Source organism: Leptodactylus fuscus, chromosome 1 (genome assembly GCF_031893055.1).
Source record: "Leptodactylus fuscus isolate aLepFus1 chromosome 1, aLepFus1.hap2, whole genome shotgun sequence".
NCBI classification, from domain to species: domain Eukaryota; kingdom Metazoa; phylum Chordata; class Amphibia; order Anura; family Leptodactylidae; genus Leptodactylus; species Leptodactylus fuscus.
The window spans coordinates 191,470,464-191,497,320 of NC_134265.1; the positions used below are offsets into that span (position 1 = coordinate 191,470,464).

A 26,857-nucleotide genomic window follows, 5' to 3' on the forward strand; every position below is an offset into this window, starting at 1 on the left:
CCGCTTCATTACACAGGCTGATGCAGAGCTTATGTAGGAAGTACAATAGCTTTCATTGTCCATAGACAGGGCGATTTGCTGCTGATGGATAATGTGTATTTGTTCTGTCTAAATCAACAGATAACTCATTCATTGGGTAATTGTTGGCACTATTACACAGGCCAATAGTACAAGCATTTGTTCCGGTGAATTGGCTGTTTCTTACAGTTTACGCTAACAGGTCACTTTAATGGAATAAAGTAAAGGCATGTATGTATCCCGTTCCCCAACAAAAACACAAAGAAAATGTAGTTGGCTTAGTAATTTATTAATATTATTCAGAAATGCGGTTCTGGCCAGTGTGATTAAATAGAAATGGCTAGTTCTATCAGTGATGGGGCAACCCCCGAATCCCACACATTCTGGCAGGCTCACGCACACTATGCTTTTTCCACAGTCAAAACATGTACCACCTAAAATCAGGTGTACAGCGTTTAAAGAGCTTACCTACCTTTCTAAGGCTGGGTTCACAATATTGCTAGAACTCGGGTATTTCATTCCCCTATCCGCATTTTTTCACCTTTTCCCAGGCAAAAACCCGGCGGACCATGATAGTTTATGAGGTCCACGGGTTTCCATTCGGGGGTGTGTGGGGGAAGGGGTGGTGGTCTTAAAGCAACCCCCCCCCCCCAATGGAAATCCAAACGCAGGTGTGAACCTAGCATAACATTGATGGCTTGTCACTAGGATACATCATCAATTTTAGATCAGTTGGTTCAAACAATCATGATCGCCACAGATCAGCGGGTACAGTACAGCTCCAGGTAACTGTTGCCACACTGCTCACTGTCCTGCTCATCGTACAATGTTCCTACACATTGTTTGGAAAGTGAGATGCATGGCTCCATGCATGTAAACATTACCAGGAAGCATATGGTCTAGGCACAGCTAATCAGTGGAGATCCCCATGTTCAGATATCCACAGATCTACAATTGATGGCCATCAATATTAGAAAGGTGCATAACCCCTTTAACAAAAAAAAAAAAACAAACTCTGGAAAAGTGTCCTTTTAAAGTATACAACAGGGAAGTCATGAGAGCAGCAACGATTTAAATAATAGATTCCTAAACCATTTTTGCCCTCATTTTGAGAGAGACATAATGAACAAAATAGTTTACTTCTAAGGGAAGCTCTCTATGGAACAAACATTTCTGAAAAGTAAAAATGTACAGGTAATTGAATAAATATATACTTGCAATGAATACAATCATGGGATTTATTTAAAAAAAAAAAAGAAATTATAAATTTACACTTTACAGAGGTGCATTTCCAAGGATCAGGGGCAGGATACCCAATAAAAGCACCCATACATTTTTCGGGCATCCTTTGAGGATACTGAGTAATATTTAAATAAATGGGTGCTTATTGCTAAAGACTGAAAACAGTAGTTGTGTTAAAAACCATTAACAATGTCTGCTCTCCAGTAGAGGCGAAAAATGGATAAGAAAAATTAAGATACAAATAAACCTTCCCCTGAAAAATCAGCCGTACATTTTGGAATGGAAAAAAAAATATATATATAATATTCTCTCAATCGGCTAGTTTTATCATACACACAAGTCTCAAGTTTAAATTCTATTTTTTTCCTTTTATACAAACAAAGCCTCCCTTCCCTCCCACAAAAAAAAAACAAAAATATATATAACCTAACCCCTAAGCAACTGCATATATCAAAAAAGTATCTAAACATTGATATCCACACAACAGAAAGAGGTTTAAAAGAACATTATTTTAAAGGGAAAGTGAGGATTTAACCATCAGGTGTACTTTATTTTTCTTCTGCCAATCCATCGCTTCCACTTTCCTGAAATAGAAGCATGAGAGCTTAAGGGGAAACTTGATTGTGAGGATCCGGTGGATAGATGGAAAATATAAGGCTGTCCCAATTTGGCTTTCCTTTTTATTGTTGCGGTGATTTTTTTTTGTTTGTTTTTGCAAAGCCACTAGAGGGAAGCCATCATTATAGCCTGAAAACAAAAAGAAAGTCTTGAACAATGCAGCATTTACCTAAATATGAGGTACAGACCAACCTCATCAGATTTTTTTTTTTTAATCTTCAAACCCTTCACAAATTTGTATCCAGTGAAAAATCATACAAATAGGGTTCAAAAGAAAAAAAATGTATTGTGGAATTATCCTTCAGATATTTTCCATGTGGCTGGACCACCCACATCAAGAAACTCTGTAGGTCACACGTGTAATAATTTTCATAGATTTACTTAAATATAACTATATCTGTCGCATTAACAGAATGGTTTTGTTCTGACTGGATCTGTTCTGCCCCAGAATCAGAAGTGGACCAGTTAGATGTGGATATGAGAAATACCAATACCTTAAAAAAAAAAAAATCCAGTTACATCTTCAAAACACACCTTGGAAAAAAAATCTGATGCTGTAGTAGAGGGAATCGTAGTTTATTTAGGGAAATTAAACCTGAACGCACAAAAGAACGTATCTGGAGCATGGCAAACTGTAGTATAAGACGTCATGCCAGTGTAGATGAAAATTTGTAGGGGAGTGGGGGTGGGACATGAAGTGGCTTCCTTTTTATGTGCATTCCTTTTTTTTGCAAGAACACACAACAGACACCTCATCTGCAGGTAATTATCACGCTTTCCATGGGTAGCAGAAAATGGCAAAGAAGGAAAAGTGATGAGAGAGGATCATTCTCCCTCCTGCAAGTGAAAGGACCAATCCAGAAAAGTCCTTTCTTGTTTCCTCATGTTCTCCAGGTTTGTGTTCATTTTTTGTCTTTAATCTGTCAATGCTGAAGGATGCATTCATTATTTCCACGTAGAGGACTGGGTGATTGAGCGGGAAGGAATCATATCTAGGAGGTATTCCCGTTGGCGGTCCACAGCTGCTGACTTATGCACGGCGAGGCCAGGGTTCACAAAGGCTAAAGTTCCTCCTGCAAGGAATCAAAGTCACAGTTTTAAAGAAGAAATATAACTATTGTACAAAATTATGGAACAACTAATCTATTATTTTCAGTGAAGGCAGCTTATGCAGAAAGAACCTGAGTAGAGTTGAGCGAGTACTATTCGAAATGGCAATTTTGAATAGCACGCTCACATAGGAATGAATGGGAGTGGCTGGCGAGCAGGGGGTTAAGCGGCCAGACACTGGCCCCGGCTGCATCCATTCATTCCTATGGGAGCGTGCTATTCGAAACTGCTGTATCGAATAGTACTCGCTCATGTCTAAACTTGATATTTCTGCAATATGTGCATGGATCTTTGTAAAATATCTGTCTAAATAGCAAATAAAATAAATAAATAAAAAAAAAAAAAAAAAACTTCCAACATATCTGTATTTTTTTCATCAGACCATTTCACAAAACTTACTAGTGCCTAAGGTCACACAGCCCAGCTCTGCTAAGCAAACAGTCCATGTGAGGGCCGTATTTCCCAAAATGAACAAGGCTTCGTGAATGGAACTCAAAGCATCATAGTAAGTTTATGTTAGTGAGCCCCTAAAGGGCAGGTTCAGAAATGAACTCTCACCTTTCACGTCCTCCGGCACCCATGGTATTATATACCGCTAGAGAGCTGACAGTGCACCATCAGCTTTCCCGATGTGTATCTGGGTGCAGGAGATATCGGTGTCTTTAGTTTTGGCAGAGATATCTTTCAACTGTCAGAAGGGTGAGCCTTATCGCCTAGGAACATTGTTGGATGGTAAGGTATACTCCCCTTAACCACCTCTTCCATAGCATTGTACTGTCAGATGGGGCATTCCTTACTACCCAGTAATAACGCCGAGCATTAAGGCTTGGCTTTCAGCGGAATTTAAAACCGTGAATGCCAGGGGAGGTGAAGAGTCTTCTTTAAGTCACTTCAGTATTGTAGCAACACGGCCCTAAGAGTGTGCAGCGAGTTCCATTCACACAGCACTGTCCAGTCCTGCAAACACGGACTAAGTTTCACCGACGGAACTTGGCTCTGTGCATATGGCCTACATTGAAGAGTGTTGATATTTTGAGCTCCACGTTAAATTTTTGTGTAGATGCCAAACATACCAAAATATCCACAAACCACACTTGAAGGCGTTTTCCGAGATCAGGATATTTACAGGCCCTGAATATCAGACCCCTTGTCTCACACCTTTATGAAAGGGCTGTGGTGTGCTTCATTGTTTACCTTGGTATATCTACATACATACTGTATTCTATGTAGGAGTGTTAATTGTACTGCAGGTTCATCCCATTTAAGTGAATAGGACAAAGCTACAAAATCATGTATAACCACTGTAGAGTATCGAGCGCATGCAGCTGGACTAATGCAATTGATAGAACAATCATAAGAGCATTGTACCAAACAGCTGATCAACAGATGCTGCAAGACAGATAACATAATGATGGTCTGTGTATGAACGTTTAGTGACTATTTACTGTTCTTTTTATGCTCTATTAAGGTAGAACATATAAAGATTATAAACCAATTCTCTTTACATCAATCATGGTGAATAATAAGTTAAAGCAAGATACAGTAGATCAGCAGTACAACTTATTTTACTTTAATGTTACGGAAAGGCATTGCACATAACATTCAGATATGTAAAGAAATATACAGCTACAGTTGAGTCATGTCATGACTATCAAGCTTTCTTTTGCAGAAGAACCTATGGTCAAAAGTCTGAACATTAATAGTTAAAGTGTCCCTCCAATTCAGATATCCAGACTTGTATAACATCAGGCATGGAGAGTGCATACTGGGTGGTACAGTTGTTAAACAGGATACATACACAATATGTTTTCCATGTCTTTTGGTTTAAGACCTGGAACAGGCAGGAGTTCAGAACTGGGACACTTTAAATAAGTAAGAGATGGATCACAGATTACTTACCTGTTTCCACCTGTACAATTAAATATAGCAAATCTCTATAAAAGGTACTTAAACGCTGCATGATATATGTTCAGGTAAAATTGTTGCAGCAACAAAATTACCCATATTGCTTACCCCTGTGCATCTCCACTGATTGTTTCTTTGATTGTTGTGTCGCTATGACTCTCTGACTAGAAGTTTGTCCTATAGAAAACAATTATACCCATTTGATGCAATGACATACTGCAATACTGAAGGGGAGTATACAAAGAGTAAAACTGTGCAGTTATAAGAGGAAATTGGACCATCATGTAATAGCTGCTACTGTCTACATCAGCGCTTCTCAAACTGTGAGGCTATTGAGGTGCAGGCTCCTGCCCAGGTCAGCTATGGCACAAAGATGGGCCTCTAAGCCTGTGGCCCCACGTGGTGTAAATACTGTTGCAAAAACCACAGCGTTTTACAGTCACTGCAAAGTGGATGGGATTCTAGCCAGTTCCATCCACACACTGCAGAAAATTACAAAATCACAGCATGTAAATGATACTGATGATTTGATATGCCGATTTCCCTATAGGTATAATGGAAGCACTGCAACAAAAACCACAATGCCTTTCTCTCGTGTTTTTTTCCACACCACTCTTTTGCTGCAGCCCGCTACGTGGGGCCGTAGCCTAAAGCACAAATGGCATGGATTATGCTAATGTTGAATCAATGCAGTTTCCAAGGCAAGAAAGGCTAAAAGGACCTGTGAAGACATCACCAAGAGTTTACAGGTACTTCAGCCAGGAGCAATTCAGTTGGAATCTGTGGGCTGAATGCTCTAATTTCAAGAGTGAAGAGATCACGCTCAGTGGCACTGGAGGCAAGAGACTCTTATCTGCCTGGTCTATTATGGGATACTTAATGGCAGACTGTGCCTACCATTAAGAGAGGTGAAGGGTGGGGTCTGTGCAGAGATCAATGCATTGAGTCCTGCACAGTAGTATTTGTTTGGTACTGCTAGGGTGAGATATGCTGCACTGTGAGGTATTTTGTGCTGCAATGTGGTACTTTGTTTTGCTACAGGTATTGTGTATGTGCTGTACTGTGTTATTTAGTTGCTACTAGTTAGATTATTAAGAGTGGCATTTACTTGAATCTGTGATAGTATGTGGTTTGCTGGTGAGGCCCAGGTATCACACCGAATTGACTGGCAAGGTCAAATTCAAAAAAGTATGGGGCCACACAGTGGCTCAGTGGTTAGCACTGCAGGCTTGCAGCGCTGGAGTCCTGGTGTTCAAATCCCGCCAAGGGCAAAAAAAAAACCATATGCAAGGAGTTTGTATGTTCTCCCGTGTTTGCTTGGATTTCCATCCCATATTCCAAAGACCTACTGATAGGGGGAAAAAAAACGTACATTGTGAGCTCTGTGAGGGCTCACAATCTACATTTAAAAAAAAAAAAAAAAAAAAAAAAAAAAAAAGTTTGAGAAGCCCTGGTCTACATGGATAGTTTTCTTCAATAAATTCCCATGATCAAAGGGTGACATTCATTTGTATACATACAGGTACATATATAATATTATGAACTGCTAAAATCCTAAGAAACAAGTATAACATCACTGGAATGGGATTACTGTCTACACATGGCCAGAACGGGTAATGTTATGGTAGACATTGAACCTTTAAGTATAGGGAAGTCAGCTAAAAGTGACAAAAACCTTCATCAACTCATCAATTATGTACATCCAAACCTAGTACATATACAATGCATTTAGATATTAAAAGTGACTTACTGTATTGTATAAATAGTATACAGAAGTGTATAAACATCCAAACAAAAGAACCATAAGGGTAAGTTCACATGGTGGAATATGAAGAGAAATTCCTCTTCATTTCCTGCTGGCCTATTTGCTGTGGTCTAGTCACGACGGGATGCTGATGCAAATTTGAAAACTCCGTGTGAACATACCCTTAAAAGTACCTCCAGTTAGAAACAACTGGTGAATGTAGGTAACTGAGGTGGAGGATTGGACAGGGTAGAAAATTGATAGTCTGGTTAATTGATTTATTGCCTCATTCTGTGCACTGGTAGCCTTTAATCTACAAACCTAGTAGTGTTAAAAGCATGCAGAGTGTAGAAGCAGAAATTGAGTAACCCTTGTTATCTCCCCTTCCCTAATTTTACGTACAGTTTACAAATATTATTCCAGGGGCCATATATCTTTAAGAGGTAGACCGATTTCTTTGAAAAAAAAAAACAAAACAAAAATATGTAGAAAATAACTATGCCTGAGACGTTTCATATAGTAACCTGTACTATGTATTTATGAAAAGGTGTTTGTAACAGGAGTTATGTTTTAAAATTCTCCACTGTTCATCTAACGTACCTGCATTAATTGAAGTTTTCTTCCAGTTTCCAGGTGCCAGATTGGTTTTGTTCACAGAACGCTCTCCGGATTTTACAGTCCGGTTGGCAAGGGTGGCTGCATTAGTCAGCTTGGTCGTAGGTGGGAACGTATGCAACACGCCCCGAGTGGTCCCTGATAATCCACGGGATATTGGTGTGGGGCTCTAAAAGAGAAACATTAGAGAAGGAAATTAAAGTATTTGTCCCCTTTACATTAAATGTTTCCTTAAACAGTTTTGCTATGGATCATGTAACTACATACAAATCCTGTGTAGTTTCATACTAAAGTCATATTTTGAAGTAGCAAATTTTGAAGAATCCATTGTACACATGTTTGCAATATGATTATAGAAAGTCTTTTTTTGAGATCAATAAAATTAAAAAAAATGTATACATAAGACACAAAAATTCCTTTAGGATAGCATCAGGATAGGTTAGTTGGTTGGCATGAGTCATACAGACGTTTCTGTCCCCACATGGACCTTATTCAACAGACATCCTAAGTGGTTATCCAGTTTCTCACAAGTGTCTGTGGACACAGGGCTACCTAAAAGTGTAGTTTTTTTAAGTGTGTTCTAGGGAAAGAGGGGCAATTTGAATTACACTTTTTTTTTTCTTAACTCAAATTTTTAGACCCCCCCTAGGAGTCTTGAACCCCAGAGAGTCTGATCACTAATACAATGCATAATACATTGTAATGTTAATGCACAGCACTTCTATTACAGACCGTCATGGCAATGGTTTGCCTGCCCAAGATTTTGTTCAGATGGCTCATGACCAAAGTGTCAGAGGGGTTAAGTGTCTGCAATCATTGCAGTCATGGCCGCCGGGTGTCCACTGTATAATACAGCAGAAACCCAGCAGCTATGGAGGCCACCATATTTAAATACCTGACACTTGCAGTAATAGTCAAGCAGGATCTGTCTCAAAGTACAAAATGCTAAATGACATAACATTTGATAGCTGTTGTGCCCCTGAATAACAAGGTACACACCCATTCAAAAGACATGGCCCTTGTAAGGTTATGTAAACTAGTTCTGAGGCGGGAATCTTTTTAGCCTCTCAGAGAAATACAACAGATTACCGCCCACTTGGAGAATCAGCGCTAGTTTACATCTAATATTCCAGGGGACATATGTCTTTAAGAGGTAGACAGATTTCTCTGAAGAAAAAATAAAAATAAATGAAAAAAAAAATATATAAAAATCAAAACCCCCCCCCACACACACAACACTTGTTCAGGGGCACAATGATAAGCAAATGATGCATGGTACTTACCATTTTGTACTTGGTGACAGGTCCTCTTTATAGTAGATCAAGTGAAATTATATTTGGCTAAGGCCACACACATCAGATCCACAGTATGTTCACCAAAGACACCCTGCAATGGATCTGTTTTGCTGCAGATTTCAGAAAAAAATACCCAGGCAAATGGCCCCAGCTTTAAACCTTTGCAATGCAAAAGGTAGAAAACCTAATTAAGAACAAGCAGCGATAAAATGCATGCTGCACTTTCCAACCTGCAGTATAAGATGCTTTGTGCTGCAGGTTTTTTCCTGCATTGTGTGGTTGGGATTTGTTGGGTTATTACTGTAGTAAAGTGTTTGTTTTTTAAAAAATTTTTTATTTTCACTACACCATTCACTTTCTAGTATACCCACTTGCTCACCTGTTTCAGAGAGTGGTGTTGAACAGAATGTTCCGACTTAATCTGTGCAGGGGAAGAACTCTGCTGCAGTATTCGTTGCTCGATCTCCTGCTCTTGCTGCAGAGCTTTCACAAAGGCAGCCTTCAGTCGGTTAGTGTGTTCTGCTTTGAGGGCCTTCTTTTGGTTAGAAGTCATGCATACATCACACATGACGGTCCCATTCTTTTCCTGCCTCCAGAGGCTAGTGAAGTCTGTCTTGCACTGTGCACAGCTATAAGGCTCATGAGATGCAGGTGGTGGCACAGTTTTACCTGTAAGGACAACAGTTTTAGTTTGTAGTCCAGTAAAGGAAAGTACATCTACCTAAGTTTGAAGTATACTGTACAATTTAACAGTACTCCTTTAGGCTAGGGCTACATGACTATTTTGGGCCAAAAAGTAGCGCGACTTCTAGTTGTACATTGCTTGACTTTTCTGCGACTTGAAGTCAATGTAGCATTGGGGGTTACAATGAAATTCCAATGACAGACAAAATTGCTTGTGTAGCCCCTTAAAGGTCTTGGCCATTTTTTGATTTTCAGCTCAGAGTCACTTGATGGCTTATTGTTTGCAAAACAAATTGTACTTTGTAATGGTACCATTCAATATGCTGTGCAATGTACTGAATGGTGTGGAATTGGAGAAAAAAAAAAAATTAATACGAGTTTAATTTTTACGGCATTCACTGTGTGGTAAAAATTACATGTTACTTGTATTCTACGAGTCAGTATGAACACGGGATCAAAACATTACAAATACGATATAATTTTGGTATTGCCTATTAAAAAATGAAAAGCTTTGCAAAATAGAAAAAAAAATAAATTGTGTTGCCATATTATGACACCTGTAACTTTTTCATATTTACATGTATGGAGCTGGGTAAGGCTTCCTTTTATGTAGGACAAAATTACATTTTTTATTAATACCATTTGGGGAAACATCTGTTGGTTTTATCACTTTTTATTAAATACATTTATAGAAGGCAATGTGGCAAAATAAACACTAATTTAGCGATTTGGATTCGCTACTATGCTGTTCACTGTATGAAATAAATCCTATCCTACAATAATATATAATAAAATAATTATATATACTAATACTAATAAATAGAATAAAATATATAATAAATGATTAATTATTAAATTAAATTATTAATTAAATGTAATAAAATAAATGTGAAAGTTTGTATGTTTGTTCCTTAATCACGCAAAAACGGCTGAACGGATTTGAATGAAATTTGGCACAGAGTGTACCCTCAATTAAAATATAGGCTACTTTTCATCCCGGTAAATGACATTGTTTCATGACAGTTATGAATTTAGGTTCACATAGTATATTAAACAGCTCTTAGCAGCAGCTTAACTCATCCAGGGCTGTTATCTCTCTGTGTAAACATTCAGCTAACCCTCATTTGCATATTATCTGATCTGCTCCAGTGCAGACAAAGTGATATGGGCAAACACCTTCAATCCAAATTGGCAGTTTGCCAATTTTTTACATGCCTGGAAAAAGAGAATCTAATTTGTTGCAAACAACGAGAGCTATGAAGGAGCCAGAAGTCAGAGTTCTCCTCAAGCGGAGCTGAGGGGGAGGATCATCGATGCCAACACGCTCATTATATTGCTTCCAGCGAGGTGCTGAGATGCAGGGAATAATCCCAGGCACAGTGCAAGAACCAAGTTCAGCGGCAGGCCAGCTTGAGATCTGCCGAAACACCAGATCATGCGGCTCATCAACGCCAAGAACACACTCATTAATATGGTGTCCCAGCGAGCTGCTGGCACAATCACAGGCATGGTGTGAGGAACAAGTTCAGCAGCAGGACAGCTTAACAGTTGCCGAAATGCCGGAGCAGGCAAACCATCGACGGCAGCAATTTGCTAAATATAGGTGGATCATCGACGCCAACATCCTGCAGACAAAGTCGCAGGCAGAGGCTAGTATTTTAATAGTTCGGACATTTTGGACTGCGGGAACACCTTAGGGTATGTTCACAGAGGTTTTTTTTGCAGGCGGAATCCGCCTGAAAAAAATGGCTCCTATTGACTTCAATAGGAGCAGTTTTTTTTTTTTTCTTCCCCGCTACCTAGTAGCTGAAAAAAAGAAACAACATGACCTATCTTGCCGCGGAGCTCAAGACATGCGCTGTGATGTAGGGAAAGGAGGGGGGTGATTTGAACTATAGATAGAACGCTTTTTTTCCTTTTCTTCTTTTACATGATTTAAAAAAAAAACAAGAAAAAAAACAAACATCCTACAGACCTTGAAAGCTAGTGGGTCTGATCTCTCATACAATTCACTACTGTACTGCAGCGAACAACAAAATGCCCTCATTTCTAATACACACTGTCAGAGGAAGTCATGGCAACCCAATCGCCGCCCTCTGGTAACATTCTGGAGTGCAGCTATCGAAGAAAAATAATCCTTATAGGAATACTTGACAAAAAAAGAAGGAGTCCAGCAAAATTTCTTCCAAATTAAAAAATAAATAAATTGTTTCTTTTGTTTAGACAAACATATTAAAAATGTATATACTCCAACGGGATGCTTAGATGTAAAACATAGTAGTCAGAGACTGACGCGTTTCGAACTTAACGTTCTTAGTTGTAGTCTACCCAAAACACTAATATTATTATTAATTCCTACCTTGGGTCTCCAGCAGGTTCTGCACTACCTCCTCCAGTCCTACTAGATAAATGAACTCATTATTGGCTGCACTTGGAAGAAAGTTAAGTTCTGGTGCAGGTGGTTTAGGTGGTGGAATCTCCAGCAAGGTTTTTTCCAACTGCTTACGCAGGGCAAGCTTGGCAGCTGCTTGTCGGCTAGCAGGAGAGTCATTAGCATTTCCACTTGAGATGGCAGTGGAATTTCCGGTTGATCCAGCTGAGCCCTTTAAAGAAGTTGGGGATGCCTTAAAATAAAGAAATAAATTAAATTATATTTTATTATTTATTCATTGGACCATTAACGGCTTAAAAACACAGCCCAAAAATGTGTTAAGGATCACGCCTTTTTTTTCAAAACTGTCACTTTAAGAGGCAATAACTGAGTTACGCTAGTAATTTTGAGATTGTTTTCGTGACATATTGTACTTCATGTGAGTGGAAAACAAATTATATTTATTTATTTCAATGTATTAAATATTTAAATAAACCACAATATTTAAAATGTGAAATGCTCTGCTTTTCATACAGGATATTCATATCAACAAAATAAATAAAAAAAAATACGGGAAATACAAAAGCAGAGATATAGTACATAATATCTATTAATCACAGTGCAATTTATTTTAGACATTAAGGCGATTTTCCAGATTTACAAGAAAGTTTCCCAAATTTATTTATTTATTTTATTTTTTTTAGAGGCCATTTTAGTTCTGAAGGGGTTTATAAAATTATATAGTAGAAACCCCCCATAAGTCACCCGATTTTCAAAACAGAACTCCTCAAATAATTCTAAACATTTGCTTGTTTGTTGCTTGTAAAGTTTGTTAACCCTTTAAGAATCTCATGGTAATTAAAACAATAAGAGGTGAAAGTTAGATTTTTTTCTAATATATTCATTTAGCCATAAAATTAACACATACACAAACAACTGTGAGTTGCATTTTCTCCTTTTAACACTTTGTGAAATTTCTCCAAAGCACAGAAATACCCGACACTGTTTATTGCAGCAAAATCTGCTTTTTTTAGTTTTCAGGTGCCATGTCTCACTTGCAGATCCCTTAGGGAGCCAATACAATGGAAACCCCCAAAAGTGACCCCATTTTGGAAACTACACCCCCCTATAGAATTCATTAAGGAGTATAGTGAGCATTTTGAACCTCTGTTTCACAGATTTTATTAACATTTCGATGTGTAAATGAAAAATTACTAAAATGTCACATCATCTCCGAAGTTTTAATTTTCACAAGGGATTACAATGAGAAAAAGTACCTGCCCACCGATAGTTAAACAATAGCTCCTGGACACGGCAATAACCCACATGCGTTGAAATCTGCTGTATGCATATATGGTGGAGCTTGGGGTTATTTATAAAAAAAAAAAAAAAAAAAAAAAAAAAAAGCATTATTTGGCTTTTGGAGGGCAGATTTTGCTGGAATAATTTTCAGGTGCCATGTCGCATTTGCAGAGCCCCTAAAGTATCAATTCAATGTTAACCCCTCAAAAGTAAAATCATTTCTAGAAACTACACCTCAAGGGGTATTATCATTTTGAGCCTAAGAGTGCTTCCCAAAAATTGTAAAAAGTGAAAATTGAAATTTTTAAAAGAAATATGCATTGCATCAGAGACATACACTCCTAAAATGATTAAGTGGGCTGTCTTGGGGACCAGAGAAAAAAAAAAAAAGTTATATATGAGGGTGTAAACTGCTGCTTGGACACACACCAGGGCTCAGAAGGGAAGGATCATTGTACTTTTTAGCTTTCAGATTAGATATTTAGAGGGAATTTTTGGACGCCATGTTTTTGCAGACCGCTGGAGGTGAAAGTAAACTGGAATTCTCAAAGTGACCCAGTTTTGTAGGGTCAATTTTAGGGTCTCTGCAAATGTAACATTGCATCCAAAAAAACTATCTAAATCTGAGCTCCAAAAGCACATATCGCTCCTTCACATTTACACCCTGCTGTGTGCCCAAACTGCAGTTTATGCCCACATGTATGACACTGGTGTACCCAAGATAACGTACTTACTGTCATATGTGTGTATTAAATGCAGTTTGGTCACAGCAGCGCACAGAAGGGAAGGAGCTCTATTTGGAGCAAAGTTTGATTTTTTTGACATCTTGCCACTTTTGCAGAGCCCCTGAATTGCCAGGAAAGTGGAATCTGCAGACATGTGGCCTCATTTTGGAAACTACACCCCTCAAGGGATTTATGAAGCGATATGGCGAGCATCGTTAACCCTTTAAGAGTTGCATTAATTTTAAATTTCCAGAAATTAATGCAGTGTCAATAATGAAAAGTGAATATTACAATTTTTCCAGGGATACGCCATTTCAATGCCTGATATGTTGTGCCTAGCTTGTGTCAGCAGAGTTACACATGCCAAAAACTATTAAGTATCCCAGGCAAAACAGCCTTTGGAGCATTCATATTTGATACAAGCTGGGCACAACATATTTCGCACTGAAAAGAAAAATGCTATTTTCATCTCTCTTACCATCAGGTGTGTATTCATTTATTAATAAATTATGAATGCAACACTTGGGAGTTTAAAAAATATATATATACACACTATATACTTTAAAGAACACTGACACACACTCTTCACTTAACACTGGAAAAACATAGCCGTTTCATATTTCTTTATTTACCAACCTGTGGTATGTTGACCAGCAAGCTTGTGTTTGCCACATTGGCCACGCGAATAAGTCCCTGTTGTATGATTCTCTGTCCTTGCATCTGCACATTGGGCACTGATGCTCGAGGAGCAAGTAGTAAAGGAGGTGGACCTGTACTTGGATGTTGCCTGATATTGTGCATCTGCTGAGGAGACACAGAAATGGGCTGATGGTGGGGAGGGAGGGGGAAAAAAGGAAATGGCATATGGAAAGCACATGAGAAAGAAAGAATAAAAAGAAAAGCCAACAGTATACACTAGAAGCACACACAAAATAAATGAATAAAGTGTCCAGGCAATGAAATGTTTACCAAAAATAAATTAAAAAGAATTTGCATTTATATGGATAATCTACAGTTAATGTAAGTAACAGCTGTAAATTTGCTGCTGAATACTGAGTGTAGTGGTCTACACCAAAACACCCACCTAACAATACCTGGTTAAAGTTAGATTAATAGTAAATCAGTCAATACTTTAGGTTCATTTATCAAATATTTCCAGAATCTGTACAGAAGGTTTATCGCTTGAATTACATGGAGAAATACTGAGAAAAGATCTGAATCTAGTGTTCTAGGCCTGTTTTCACTACGGCTGGGCAATTATGACTCAAATCAACCTAATGATGAATTGAACATTTTACCTCAATCACAAAAGATGAACAATTATTTTAGATTACACGCCTTTCTACATATCAGCAATCCTGATTGGATAGAGCACAGCTAGGAATATATCCCTTAGCTTATGGCCATGTGAGACAGGATGGCATGGAGGCAGATTAACTTAAATATTCTATTTGCGCAAGTGTATATTGATTAATTGAGCTTATTTTCCGTATCAATTATTTTAAATTAATTGCTCATCCCTAGTGTTCACAATAATATATAGCCAAAATGTTAGGATCTCCCTGAATGAACACTATGTAAGTTATTCTTCCACCCAAGGCTATTTCTTATTAGACAGTAGAAGCCTGGATGTGTACATTAAATTGACACACATGCACATAAGGCTGGCTGAGGCATTTACTTGGAATGCTTGATCAAGATGGGAAACACATTGTGGCTTATTCTGCCCCCCTTTTAATAATGCCTACTGTCGTTTTAAATAGTGTTCATTCATACGGGCCCTAACTTTTATGCTTTGTATGAAGTACATTAACACTTGCACATCATATACAAAGAACATGAAAAGGATAGCCAAATACAAAAAGCAGTGTATATTACTCTTACCTGTGCTCCTCTCACAAGTGGAGGCATAACTATCTGTGTAGATTGCTTGGCAGGTGCTTGTTGCCCACCACGTACTAAGGGAGGAGGAATAACAGTGCCACCAATACGGGATGGTACCTGCAAGAAGATCAATCAATCGTGAAAACAGAAAGCCTCCTGCAGTAAAGTTTTAAATTATGTTGTACAAACTGGGGGACAAATTTCCTTTGAGAAAGTAATCATATAGAACTTGAGATATATATGAATACTTTGTGGCTCTCATTTAAAGCTGATCATAAAATTAACCTTTTGTGGTGCAGTCTCTTTCTGAATCTGACTCTGACGTAGCTTTTTAAGTAGCACCAGTTTAGCTTCTTCTAACCGTAATTCTTCTTTAAGCTGCTTGATCAATCGCTCTCTTTCTTCGGGGCTGCTTCTCTGTATTAGCTGTGGAGAAACACAGTAATACAAATAAATACTCCAAAAAATAAATACTTAAATTATAAAAACACACACACACACACTATATATATATATATATATATATATATATATATATATATATATATATATATATATATATATATATATATATATATATAAACACAGACTTCAGATATTCTGAACCTCATCATTAAGCACTGCAAAGAACAAAGTCACAAGACCATAAACAACCAAAACGGCCCTTCAAACAGCTGATCTGGGTGGGAGTGTCAGATGTCTTAAAGGAGGACCTTTCATGGGTTTGGGGCACAGGCAGTTCTATATACTGCTGGAAAGCAGACAGTGCGCTGAATTCAGCGTACTGTCGGCTTTCCCAATCTGTGCCCAGGGTAAAGAGCTATCAGTACAGTTACTGTAGCTCTTTACAGTCAGAAGGGCGTTCCTGACAGTCTGCCAGGTACGTCCTTCTTCAAAGCAGTGCCTATCGCGCTGTACAGTGTGAGCGGGGAGGAACGCCCCCTCCCCTCCTGATAATACTCGTCTCTGGAAGAGCACTGTGAGCAGAGGGAGGAGGCGTTCCTCCCCGCTCAGACTGTACAGTGCTATAGGCGCTGCAGTGGAGAAGGATGTACCTGACTGTCTGTCACGGAACGCCCTTCTGACTGTAAAGAGCTATGGTGCCGGGACCAATAGCTCTTTTCCCGGGGCACAGATCGGGAAAGCCGACCGTGCGCTGAATTCAACGCACTGCCGGCTTTCCAGAAGTATATAGAACTGCCTGTGCCCAATCTGATGAAAGGTCTTCTTTAAGAATAAGTCATTAATACTTCAATTATACAAAATCACTTTTAAAAGGGAGTCTGTTACCAGAATATCAGCCCAATCCTGCAGATTGATTTAGGGGACCCTAACCTAACAGTGTTTTCCCTTTTGAATCAGTGCCTCTGCTTGCAAGCTATCGCATTCAATATGCAAATTAGCTCTTTGGAGCAATGAGGACATTGCCATTTTCTCCAATAAGGTGGAAATGGAAACACCATTGAAAGAGCTTATTTTCATCTTCACAAATACATCGATATCTTGGCAACAGAGGCACAGATTCTCAAGGGGGAATATACTATATGATCCACATGACCCTAACCAATCTGTGGGGTGGAGTTGATATTGACATAAGGCATATTTATAGAAAGCCAAAACTGGCATGTTTACTTTAACAAAACACTACTCCAACTCAATGTATAAATGTTACATAAATAGAAGAGTGAAAGCAACGGGTAACAAATAAGAGGTTATTTTCTTACCAAAAAAGTTTCAGAATTGGGCTCCTTTGGCTGCTTTGTTAAGCCATTCATCCGTGGACTTGAAGGTTCATTATCAGATAAAACTATAATATCTGGAGAGGGAACCCTCTTTTCTCTCTTCATTTCACTGAGTAAAATAAATGAATATAAACATTTAGACATCAGTTGTTCCACCGATTTAAAGATTTTACCACTAGCTGGTACCCGCGACTTCGTCTGCGGTGATTGTAGCAGTGGGTATATACAGGCGCGGGTAAGGTTTTCGTACTGTGTATAAGGTATGGGATATAAAATGTAACTTTGTATCTTGTTGTTTCTGTAATTCTGAGAGCACATGAGACTTTTGTGTTGAATGTAATTTGTATTTCAGCCGCTATACGGTGTTGGTATAAACTGTACATAGTGACTTTGGGACAGAGGTATTTCAGGTTAATATACTTCGATATACGACATTGTATGATTTGTTATTTTCCACCAGTACATGTAAGTTTTGGGCACAGGATACTCTTGAGTAAGCAACATAAAGTCTGGCCCTGTGCATGATAGTTTAGTAACTCCATGTGCCTCTTATTAATAGCAATTAACCCCATCATGTCCCTCACATTAACCCCAGTGTAAGAGTTACTGATAGAGATGAGCGAGTACTGTTGGGATCAGCCGATCCGAACAGCACGCTCGCATAGAAATGAATGGACGTAGCCGGCACGCGGGGGGTTAAGCGCGCTGGCTACGTCCAAGCGGAAGTACCAGGTGCATCCATTCATTTCTATGGAGCGTGCTGTTCAGATCGGCTGATCCCAACAGTACTCGCTCATCTCTAGTTACTGATATGTGAGAGACTTGGAGGTAATAATTAAGTATCTTCATTACTGAGGTCTTTTATTAGTACCTCCATATGTCTCACATATTAGTAACCTTTATATGGGGCACACAGGGGTTAATATGAGGGACATGATGGGGTTTATTCCTATTAATGTGAGGCACATGGAGTTACTAACACTAAACTAATAACCCCATGCCTGACATTAATGAGAATAGGAAGTAAAGGAAGGGAGCTGTGTGTTTCTTACTTTCAGTTTGCTAGCAGCTTTGACAGGAGCTATCACTATAGCAGGCAGAGACTTGAGCGACTAAGCTCCACCCCCTGGGTTTCCTGCACATCTCGCAAAGGGGAGTGTCCTTATGCCTCAGCTCTAGCAGAGACTTTATTTAACTCTTGCAGGTCCTGTGCTGCTGGCATGCCAGTGAAATATGGCAGGAGTGCCACTCTTGGCATGTGTGCCAGGGGTTGCGGACCTCTGCTGTAGGGGGTAATATGAATTTTGTGGCTTGCTATGGTCCAAAGTGTGTGAGATTGCAGAGCTAGTGATGTGAGTTTGGGTTTTGTGGGGGTCCTGGGAAAAACGTATGTGCGCTATTGTGACGAAAAGTAGCCTATTGCGCAATCGAGTGTAGGGACTATGTTTGTGGAAAATTTCAGCCAAATCGGGGTCCAAAGTGTATGAGATTGCAGAGATAGTGATGTGAGTTAGGGGTTTGTGGGGGTCCTGGGAAAAATGTATGTGCGCTATTGTGACGAAAAGTAGCCTATTGCGCAATGGGGTGTATTAACTATGTTTGTGGAAAATTTCAGCCAAATCGGTCAAGCGGGTTTTGCGTGATTGACTAACAAATATCCGAACACACAAACCCACAAACATCCAAACTCACAAACTTTCACATTTATAATATTAATAGGATTGCCATTGTCTTAAGGTTCAGAGTCTCCAATATCTCCACTTGTCAATGACTCAGACAGACATACATCAGTGGTGTAAACATCAGTGTCAAAGTTAATAGGTTGCTAACGTAAAAGGAAAAACAGACTCTAGTTTTTGCTTGAGTATCACTTAATGATCCGCCCTACCATAATTAACCGTTAAAGAACCATTAATATTAAATAAATGCAGGTGTAAGAGTTACTAAAAGATGAACAACTTAAAATAGTGCTCAGTCAGTGCAGCATTTACTGCACTTTTTAGTAATACTGGAGAGTCAGTCTCTCCCTATCCTGCAATGTTTGACAAGAGGGAATACATTAGCACAGTTTACAAAAGCTAAATTACCGTATATACTCGAGTATAAGCCGAATTTTTCAGCCCAGTTTTTGTGCTGAAAAAGCCCCCCTCGGCTTATACTCGAGTCAGCAAAAAAAAAAAAAATAAAAATAAAAAATTAATTTTTTATTTATTTATTTTTTTTTTTAGGAGGGGGGTGGGTCTATGACCAGCCACAATAGTAATGTATAGAATCTCCCATAAAGTAGTGCAAAAGAAAAAAAAGAAGATTTAAAAAAAAAAAAATTAAAGTTCTAAGTCATTCCTTTCCCTAGAATACATATAAAAGTAGAAAATGACTGTGAAACACATACACATTAGGTATCCCTATGTCTGAAAGTGCCCAGTCTACTGAATATAGGGGATCTGCAGAGCTCCTGTTCCATCGGGAAGGGGTTAATAGGAGCACTGCAGATCCCCTATATTCAGCCAGGCTGAATTCCAAGTGGGGGGAAGATAAAACACAGTCCTCAAGCTCAGGGAAGGGGCAGACAGACAACCAAAACACCCCCTCCCCTTCCCCAGCAACTACTGCACCCAAAAACTCCAACCATTTTAATTTTTTTAATTTTCCAGTTGCTGCTGCATTTTCCCCCTAGGCTTATACTCGAGTCAATAAGTTTTCCCAGTTTTTTGTGCTAAAATTAGGGGGGTCGGCTTATATTCGGGTCGGCTTATACTCGAGTATATACGGTAGATCTATTAGTTCTTAAAGAGGACCATTCACCACCTCCAAAAAGTTCAGCTCTTTAACCATTTAACCCCTTAAGGACCAGGCCATTTTTTGGTTTCGCATTTTCGTTTTTCCCTCCTCACATTTCAAGAGCCATAACTTTTTCATTTTTCAGTTCACAGAGTCACATGATGGCTTATTGTTTGCGGGACAAATTGTACTTTGTAATGGCACCATTCAATATGCTGTGCAATGTACTGGGAAGCTGGAAAAAAATTCAGAATGAGGTGCAATTGGAGAAAAAATGCATTTGCGCCATTTTCTTATGGGTTTAATTTTTACAGCGTTCACTGTTTGGTACAAATGACATGTTACCTGTGTTCTACGTGTCAGTACGAACGCGGTGATACCAAATTTATATAGTATTTGAAATGTTTTGATACTTTTAAAAAAATGATAAACTTTGCAAAATAGAAAAAAAATTTTGTGTCATGTTCTAACACCTGTAACTTTTTCATATTTCCATGTATGGAGCTGGTTGTGGTGTCTTTTTATGCGGGACAAGATGACGTTTCTATTGATACCATTTGGGGAAAGATCTGATGGTTTGATCACTTTTTATTCAATTTTTTATAGGAGGCAAAGTGTTGAAAAAAACGCTTTTTGGCTGTTTTTATTTTTTTTGCCACTACGCCGTTCGCAGTACGGGATAAATGTTTTAATATTCTAATAGTTCGGGCATTTTGGAGCGCGGGGATACCTAATATGTTTATGTTTAATGTTCTTTAATTACTTTTATAGCTAATCTAGGGAAAGGAGGGTGATTTGAACTTTTATATTTTTTTTATTTTTGTAATACTTTTAAAAACTTTTTCTTTTCTTCTGTTACATTTGTGATCAGACCCCTTAGGTACCTTGAAACCTAGGGGGTCTGATACTATTCACTGCAATACTACAGTATTGCAGTGAATAGGAAAATCGCAGGACTTCTATTAGACGATGCCTCCGGCTGTCATAGCAACCGATCACCGCCCTCATGTGACGTTCAGGAGGGCGGCGATCGGCGAAACATGGCCGATACAGCCGGCATCTGCCATGTATGGAGCGAGCTCAGCGTGTGAGCTCGCTCCATACATCCCCATGCGACCCATGACGTACAGTTACGTCAAGGGTCGCTAAGGGGTTAATAGGTGCTTATCCGCTGATTGTGGCAGTTACAATTTTTCCTCTAGCCCCCACCATTCCTGAGCAATCAATGCCATTAATTTTGATGCCTGATATGCTAGTCTCTGTACTGTCAGGGCGGTGTGAGGCAGGAGCAGACAAGGGGTGCGATTCTGACCTCTGACATTGCATGACTCAGATTGCAGCCCCGAATCACGTCCTCTGCCTGACACTGCCTTTCTGACATTACAGAGTTCTAACAGTTTTGGTATCGGATGTGCTAACTGCACTTGTTGCTCAGGATTAGGAATCAGTGAAGCTGCACCTATTCACAGCTAAGAACTTGGTGGAGGTGGTAAAAGGTTCTCTTTAAAATAAAATGCAAAACTAATGCCAGAGAAAAGACACAAAGCAAAGAACATTTTTGGGTGTTCAGTTCGGTTCACATCCGTGCTAGAGTCTCCACCGATTTTGGAGGTTTCTTCAGAGAGAAATTTCTGCACAGAGAACTTTTCAATGCTGGTTTCCGTATAAAATTGGCAGAAATCCAACGAACCCCTTTACAGTCTATGGAGTCTGCGGGTTTAGCAGTCCAACTCTCAGTCGTTCAGGTTCCTCGGGAGACCCAAACAACGGAGAGTTGTGCATTTATTAGTGTTACTTGAACTACTACATGTAATGGCATGAATATTTGTTTTGTGGAGGTCTTGGTAGTTTACATAATCAGTAAGTTACCAATTTTATGAGAAAGAACAGCAGATGGTCATTTTTCTCTGCCAAGCATGGCATTATGCATTCACAAGTTAGTCAACTAGCAAACTGATATTTTCTAGAAAACTTCTGACCATTTCCAAGTGGATCACCAATTATGTGAGGAGACTACAATCAAAAGTCTTAGGGGGCGTTCACACTAGCTTCGGTGTCCAACAGCTGGTGTCCGATGCTAATGTCCACACAAAATCTTGCGCGGACATTAGCACAGGACACTTGCAGTGTCCGTTACATTTTGCATTATTTTAAATAAGACATCATGTAGTGTCCTTTACTGTCTGTCCGTGTCTGTCCTTAAGTGTCTATTTACAAAGGTGTCTGATTTTTAAATCCTGTAGGATTTTGCTGTCTGAAAAAAAGGACATCTGTATGTAAATCATTTGCATGACCAAAGACATCAGATTCTTTTCAGATGCTACCAAAGGTCTACAGATCTTGTGTGTAAGGTCAGCTTTAACTTGGGCTTCCACACAGACAAGGAAAATGACGCAACCATGTGATAAGTCGTTATCAATTATAACTGCATTTTTACCGCTTTGTTTTCGACTACATTGCACACCTTCACGCCAACAAACAATTTTTATGTCAAAAACTGCAATGGTCAACAAATGAAGTGCAAAACCCGTGCAGTCGGTTAAAGAGGACCTTTCACCACTTTTGGGCACATGCAGTGTTATATACTGCTGGAAAGCTGACAGTGCGCTGAATTCAGCGCACTGTCGGCTGTCCCAATCTGTGCCCGGTGTAAAGAGCTTACGGTGCCGGTACCGTAGTGCTCTATGGTCAGAAGGGCGTTTCTGACAGTTAGCCAGGAACGTCCTTCTGCCTCGCGGCGCCTATCGCGCTGTGCTGTGGAGCGGGGAGGAACGCCCCCTCCCTCTCCTGATAATGCTGGTCTATGGACGAGCTGTGTGAGCAGAGGGAGGGGGCGTTCCTCCCGGCTCCACAGCACAGCGCGATAGGCGCCGCGAGGCAGAAGGACGTCTCTGGCTAATGGTCAGAAACGCCCTTCTGACCATAGAGCACTACGGTACCGGCACCGTAAGCTCTTCACACCGGGCACAGATCGGGAAAGCCGACAGTGTGCTGAATTCAGCGCACTGTCAGCTTTCCAGCAGTATATAACACAGCATGTGCCCAAAAGTGGTGAAAGGTCCTCTTTAAGCATGTGTGTAATTATTTAAAAATCTGAACGGAGCCTTAACCGTTCGTATTTTGTGGAGATCGAACCAATTCATCTACCTTAGGAGTCGGTCGTTATACTGTTGATGTGGATATAATAAAATTTGATGCTAAAATTAATTAGGTCAGCACAATTAATCCTAGTAAACTTTCCCATATAGGATTTCTTCAATTAATTTGCACCCATGCCATATTGTCTCACACTGCCATTGGTCAGTATACTGAATAAATCAGTAACTGTACCACTACCCAAATTAGGGATGATGACATGCGAATAACCAAAATGAAAATTCTGTGACAGCGTGGCATATAACTAGAGAGAGTGTCATGTAAAAAGGGGGAGTGTCAAAAGAAACGGTCATTAATTGTAATCAAGATACAATGTTCAGTTAATCGTGAATTTTATTTAGGTCATAATTGCTTAAGTAAGGATATACCAAACTTTAGTAGCCCACAATATTGTATTTATATTATTCTATTCTAGAGTCGCCTTTCCATTTTTCCGGTCTGTCGGAAGACCAGAACAAGGGAGAGGTTGACTGCTAAAATAGTAGTAACTCACAAGAGTCAGACGGACCCCATTGCCTATAATGGGGTCCTTCGTTTTAAAATTTAAACCATGCAGTGCTTTTCGCTCTGACTATTTTCAGGTGGACATTGCGACAATCTCCAAATCTCTGGTGCCAATGCAAACAGAGCCTTAAATCCTAAAATCATTGGGAATTGCAGATTTGTAATCACAGCACTCAAGTTTCCTGGCAGATGAGACATTTCAGTCACATCAACTGGCCATTTACCATATTCTAACACCTATAACTTTTACTTTTTTGTTGACAGATATGCAGGAGCTCTTTATGTACAGGAAAAGTTGTACTTTTTATTGGAGTCAACGTTTGGAATTTATGACTTTTTGATCACTTTTTATTCCTATGTGATCAATAGAGGAATCTTACAACTCCATAGGCCCAGGCCTCAGACTGGAGGTTATGCCACAGACACAGCTGCAGCGCTGGACATTAACTTTATGCTCAGCATGATATAAAATAGTACAGCGTAGAGCGCTAAGGGGTTAAAGGGATTTTCAGGGTAAATGATATTGATGACAATCTTTGGATAAGTCATGAATAACACATCAGGGAGGGTCCCATAGTCAAATAAATGTAAACTCAAAAGCATGAGTGCATTTATTGCAACTGCCACTAGATGGTGTGCAATCCATTAAATGTTTTTCAAAATCATGCTCATTTCCTGACAGTTCCATCACTTAAAAGACCATCTCACCAAAAACTTGTAAAGCTAGGTTCACACTTGTGTTGTGCGATTGAAGGGGGGCAGGGGAGAATCTGTCACCCATTCCACTTGAAAAATGAGAAAGAAAAGTCCTGCATTCAGGAATTTTTTTTTCAGGACGAAACCCGGCAGACCCCTTTATAGTCTGCTCCCAAAGAGGTAACCGCTTTTTAAGCAGATTGGGTTTCAGTGTTTTCGGGTCCCCAAGCAGACTTGAAGAGTGGAAACTGTAATGCAGTTGTGAACCTAGCTTAAAAGGGGTTGTCCAGCCCAAAAAGGATTTTTCATACTGATGACCTATACTGGATGGGAAGTGCCCAAAAAAGCTTCTCTTATTTAAGTAAAAGGAGTGACTATGCAATTCCCCAGAACTACTGCTATTAAGTGGATAGGTGATCAGCAAGAAAATGCTTTTGGGGGTCAGAAAACCCATAATTTTAACTAATCTTTAAGGCAACTAAGGGGGCGTTCACACTTGGGCCCATGTGCATCGTCCCCGGCGGTCGGTTTTAAAACCCATTCCTTTTAAAAGGTTTTAAAAGCAAACCCCCACTGTCCGTATGCAGCCTCTCCATGGGAAAACCAGTTTTTTGGGCCGAACACAAAGTCGGACATGGAGGACTATTGAGAACTGTCCTCATCACATTATCCCAAGGGTGAAATTCTATCTGAATGACTTCCAGAAAACTCACATAATATGTCAATAACACGCCCTTATTACAGGTTCTAGACCCACCCCTGATGACACCATACAAAATAAAAATTAATGTAATGGAGGAAAAAAGTTTTCCCTCTTTTGTAAATATTTTCCTGAATTTAAAAAAGATTAAAAAAAAATGCAAAAATAAAAATAAATCCATATGCAGCCCTAGTTGAATATCCTAAATTATATAAAAAAAAATATTATAGCCTTCAAAACCGCACATAAAAAACAAAACAAGAAGAAATATCAATATGCATCTGGCCCTGAACCAGAAATTGGCCCAGTACTGAAGTGGTCAAAGGGGTTGCTGTACAATGTATATGGGGAAGGGGGGGGGGGGGGGTCTCCCAACAATCACTACAACAAGTGTGCCAAGCTCTTTGTTCATACTCACAGCAGTCATAGTAGGTAGGAGTTTAAATAAACTTCAAGGACCATGGGCTCAACTTCTTTTCTTATTCAGAGGCTTTAGGTCTAACACAGAAGTTGAGTAGTAGGCTCATACAGTATACACAACTTGTCTTTCATGGATATTCAGTAATATGTAAAATAGGTACTGCTTTGACAGTGCAGAGTACAAAAAACAGGCTCATGGAATACTGCCATGTCCAGATTCTCCCACTTTCAAGTCTTCCATCTGGTACTGGTAATTTATTACTGTAGGGTAGAACACAGCCCAAACTGACCTCACTTTCACCTTTTTATAAGCCTACTGTATTTTTCGGACTGGACGCACTGGACTATAAGACGCACCCAGGTTTTAGAGGAGGAAAATAGGGGAAAAAAATGTTTTAAGCAAAAACTGGTAAAATATTTAATATATGGGAGCTGTAGTTTTGCAACAGCTGCAAGGCCACATTGACAGGTGACCCTGCAGCTGTACGGGGACGCATAGAGTGTTTTTTTTTTTTTTTTTTTTTTTTTTTTTTTTTGCGGGGCCAGATGTACTTTTTAGTTATACCATTTTGGGGAATATCTATTTCTTAGATCACCTTGTATTGAAAAAAAAACCCGGTGGTTTATGATATATGATTTTCTAATATATATATATATATATATATATATATATATATATATATATATATATATATATATATATATATATATATATATATATATTTTATTTTTTTTTTGTTTTCTAGGGACAGGAGGTGATTTAGCTTTTTTTTATTTTTTATTTTACTATTTTATTCCCCCCCCCCCCCCCCCCCCGGGGGGGCTTGAACCTACGGTCACTTGATTGCAAGTCCCATAGACGGCAACACAACTGTATTGCCGTCTATGGGACATTGTGTATATTAGTATTACGGCTGGTCATAGAGACCAGCCGCAATACTAATACAGCAGTGACAGGTCTGGGAGCCTCATTAGGCTCCCGGCTCTCACCCGAACAGGTCGGCTCCTGCGATATCGCCGCGCAGGAGCCGGCCTGCAACTTCACAGGTACGGGGCCGGTGGGGACCGGCCCCGGGGGAGAAGGGGCCACCGATACTGACCCGGCAACCGCTGTACTAGAGAGGCGGATGCTGGCGAGGGATAGACGCTGGCACAGGTGCCGGGGCCTGAGACATCGCTGCGCTCCTCTGCCCTGCATGAAGCCAGCGGCGGGGGGACGGAGGAGCGGAATAGCATTGCCGCTGCTGGCTTCATGCAGGGCAGAGGAGCGCAGCGATGTCGCAGGCCCCGGCACCTGTGCCGGCGTCTATCACTTGCCAGGCGCCACATTCAGACTATAAGACGC

The 26,857-nt window shown here is 39.7% G+C and overlaps 1 protein-coding gene across 8 annotated transcripts in view; it reads right to left on the bottom strand.

Annotated features, from left to right (window-relative positions):
* Positions 1-664: 664 nt before the first annotated feature.
* GATAD2A (GATA zinc finger domain containing 2A) overlaps positions 665-26,857 on the bottom strand; it is a 60,848-nt gene continuing 34,655 nt past the window's right edge. For 5 of the 8 annotated variants that reach the window (XM_075280402.1, XM_075280403.1, XM_075280400.1 and 2 more), the window contains exons 3-11: positions 17,238-17,364; positions 15,799-15,939; positions 15,514-15,630; positions 14,266-14,454; positions 11,591-11,855; positions 8,927-9,216; positions 7,238-7,421; positions 5,002-5,070; positions 665-2,951 (exon numbers count right to left, since the gene is read on the bottom strand). In XM_075280402.1, coding sequence (XP_075136503.1) covers positions 2,824-2,951; positions 5,002-5,070; positions 7,238-7,421; positions 8,927-9,216; positions 11,591-11,855; positions 14,266-14,454; positions 15,514-15,630; positions 15,799-15,939; positions 17,238-17,364 — 1,510 coding nt within the window. In that variant the 3' untranslated portion in view covers positions 665-2,823. The remainder of the gene's footprint in view (positions 2,952-5,001; positions 5,071-7,237; positions 7,422-8,926; positions 9,217-11,590; positions 11,856-14,265; positions 14,455-15,513; positions 15,631-15,798; positions 15,940-17,237; positions 17,365-26,857) is intronic. The other 3 variants (XM_075280399.1, XM_075280405.1, XM_075280397.1) reach the window with 3 other exon arrangements.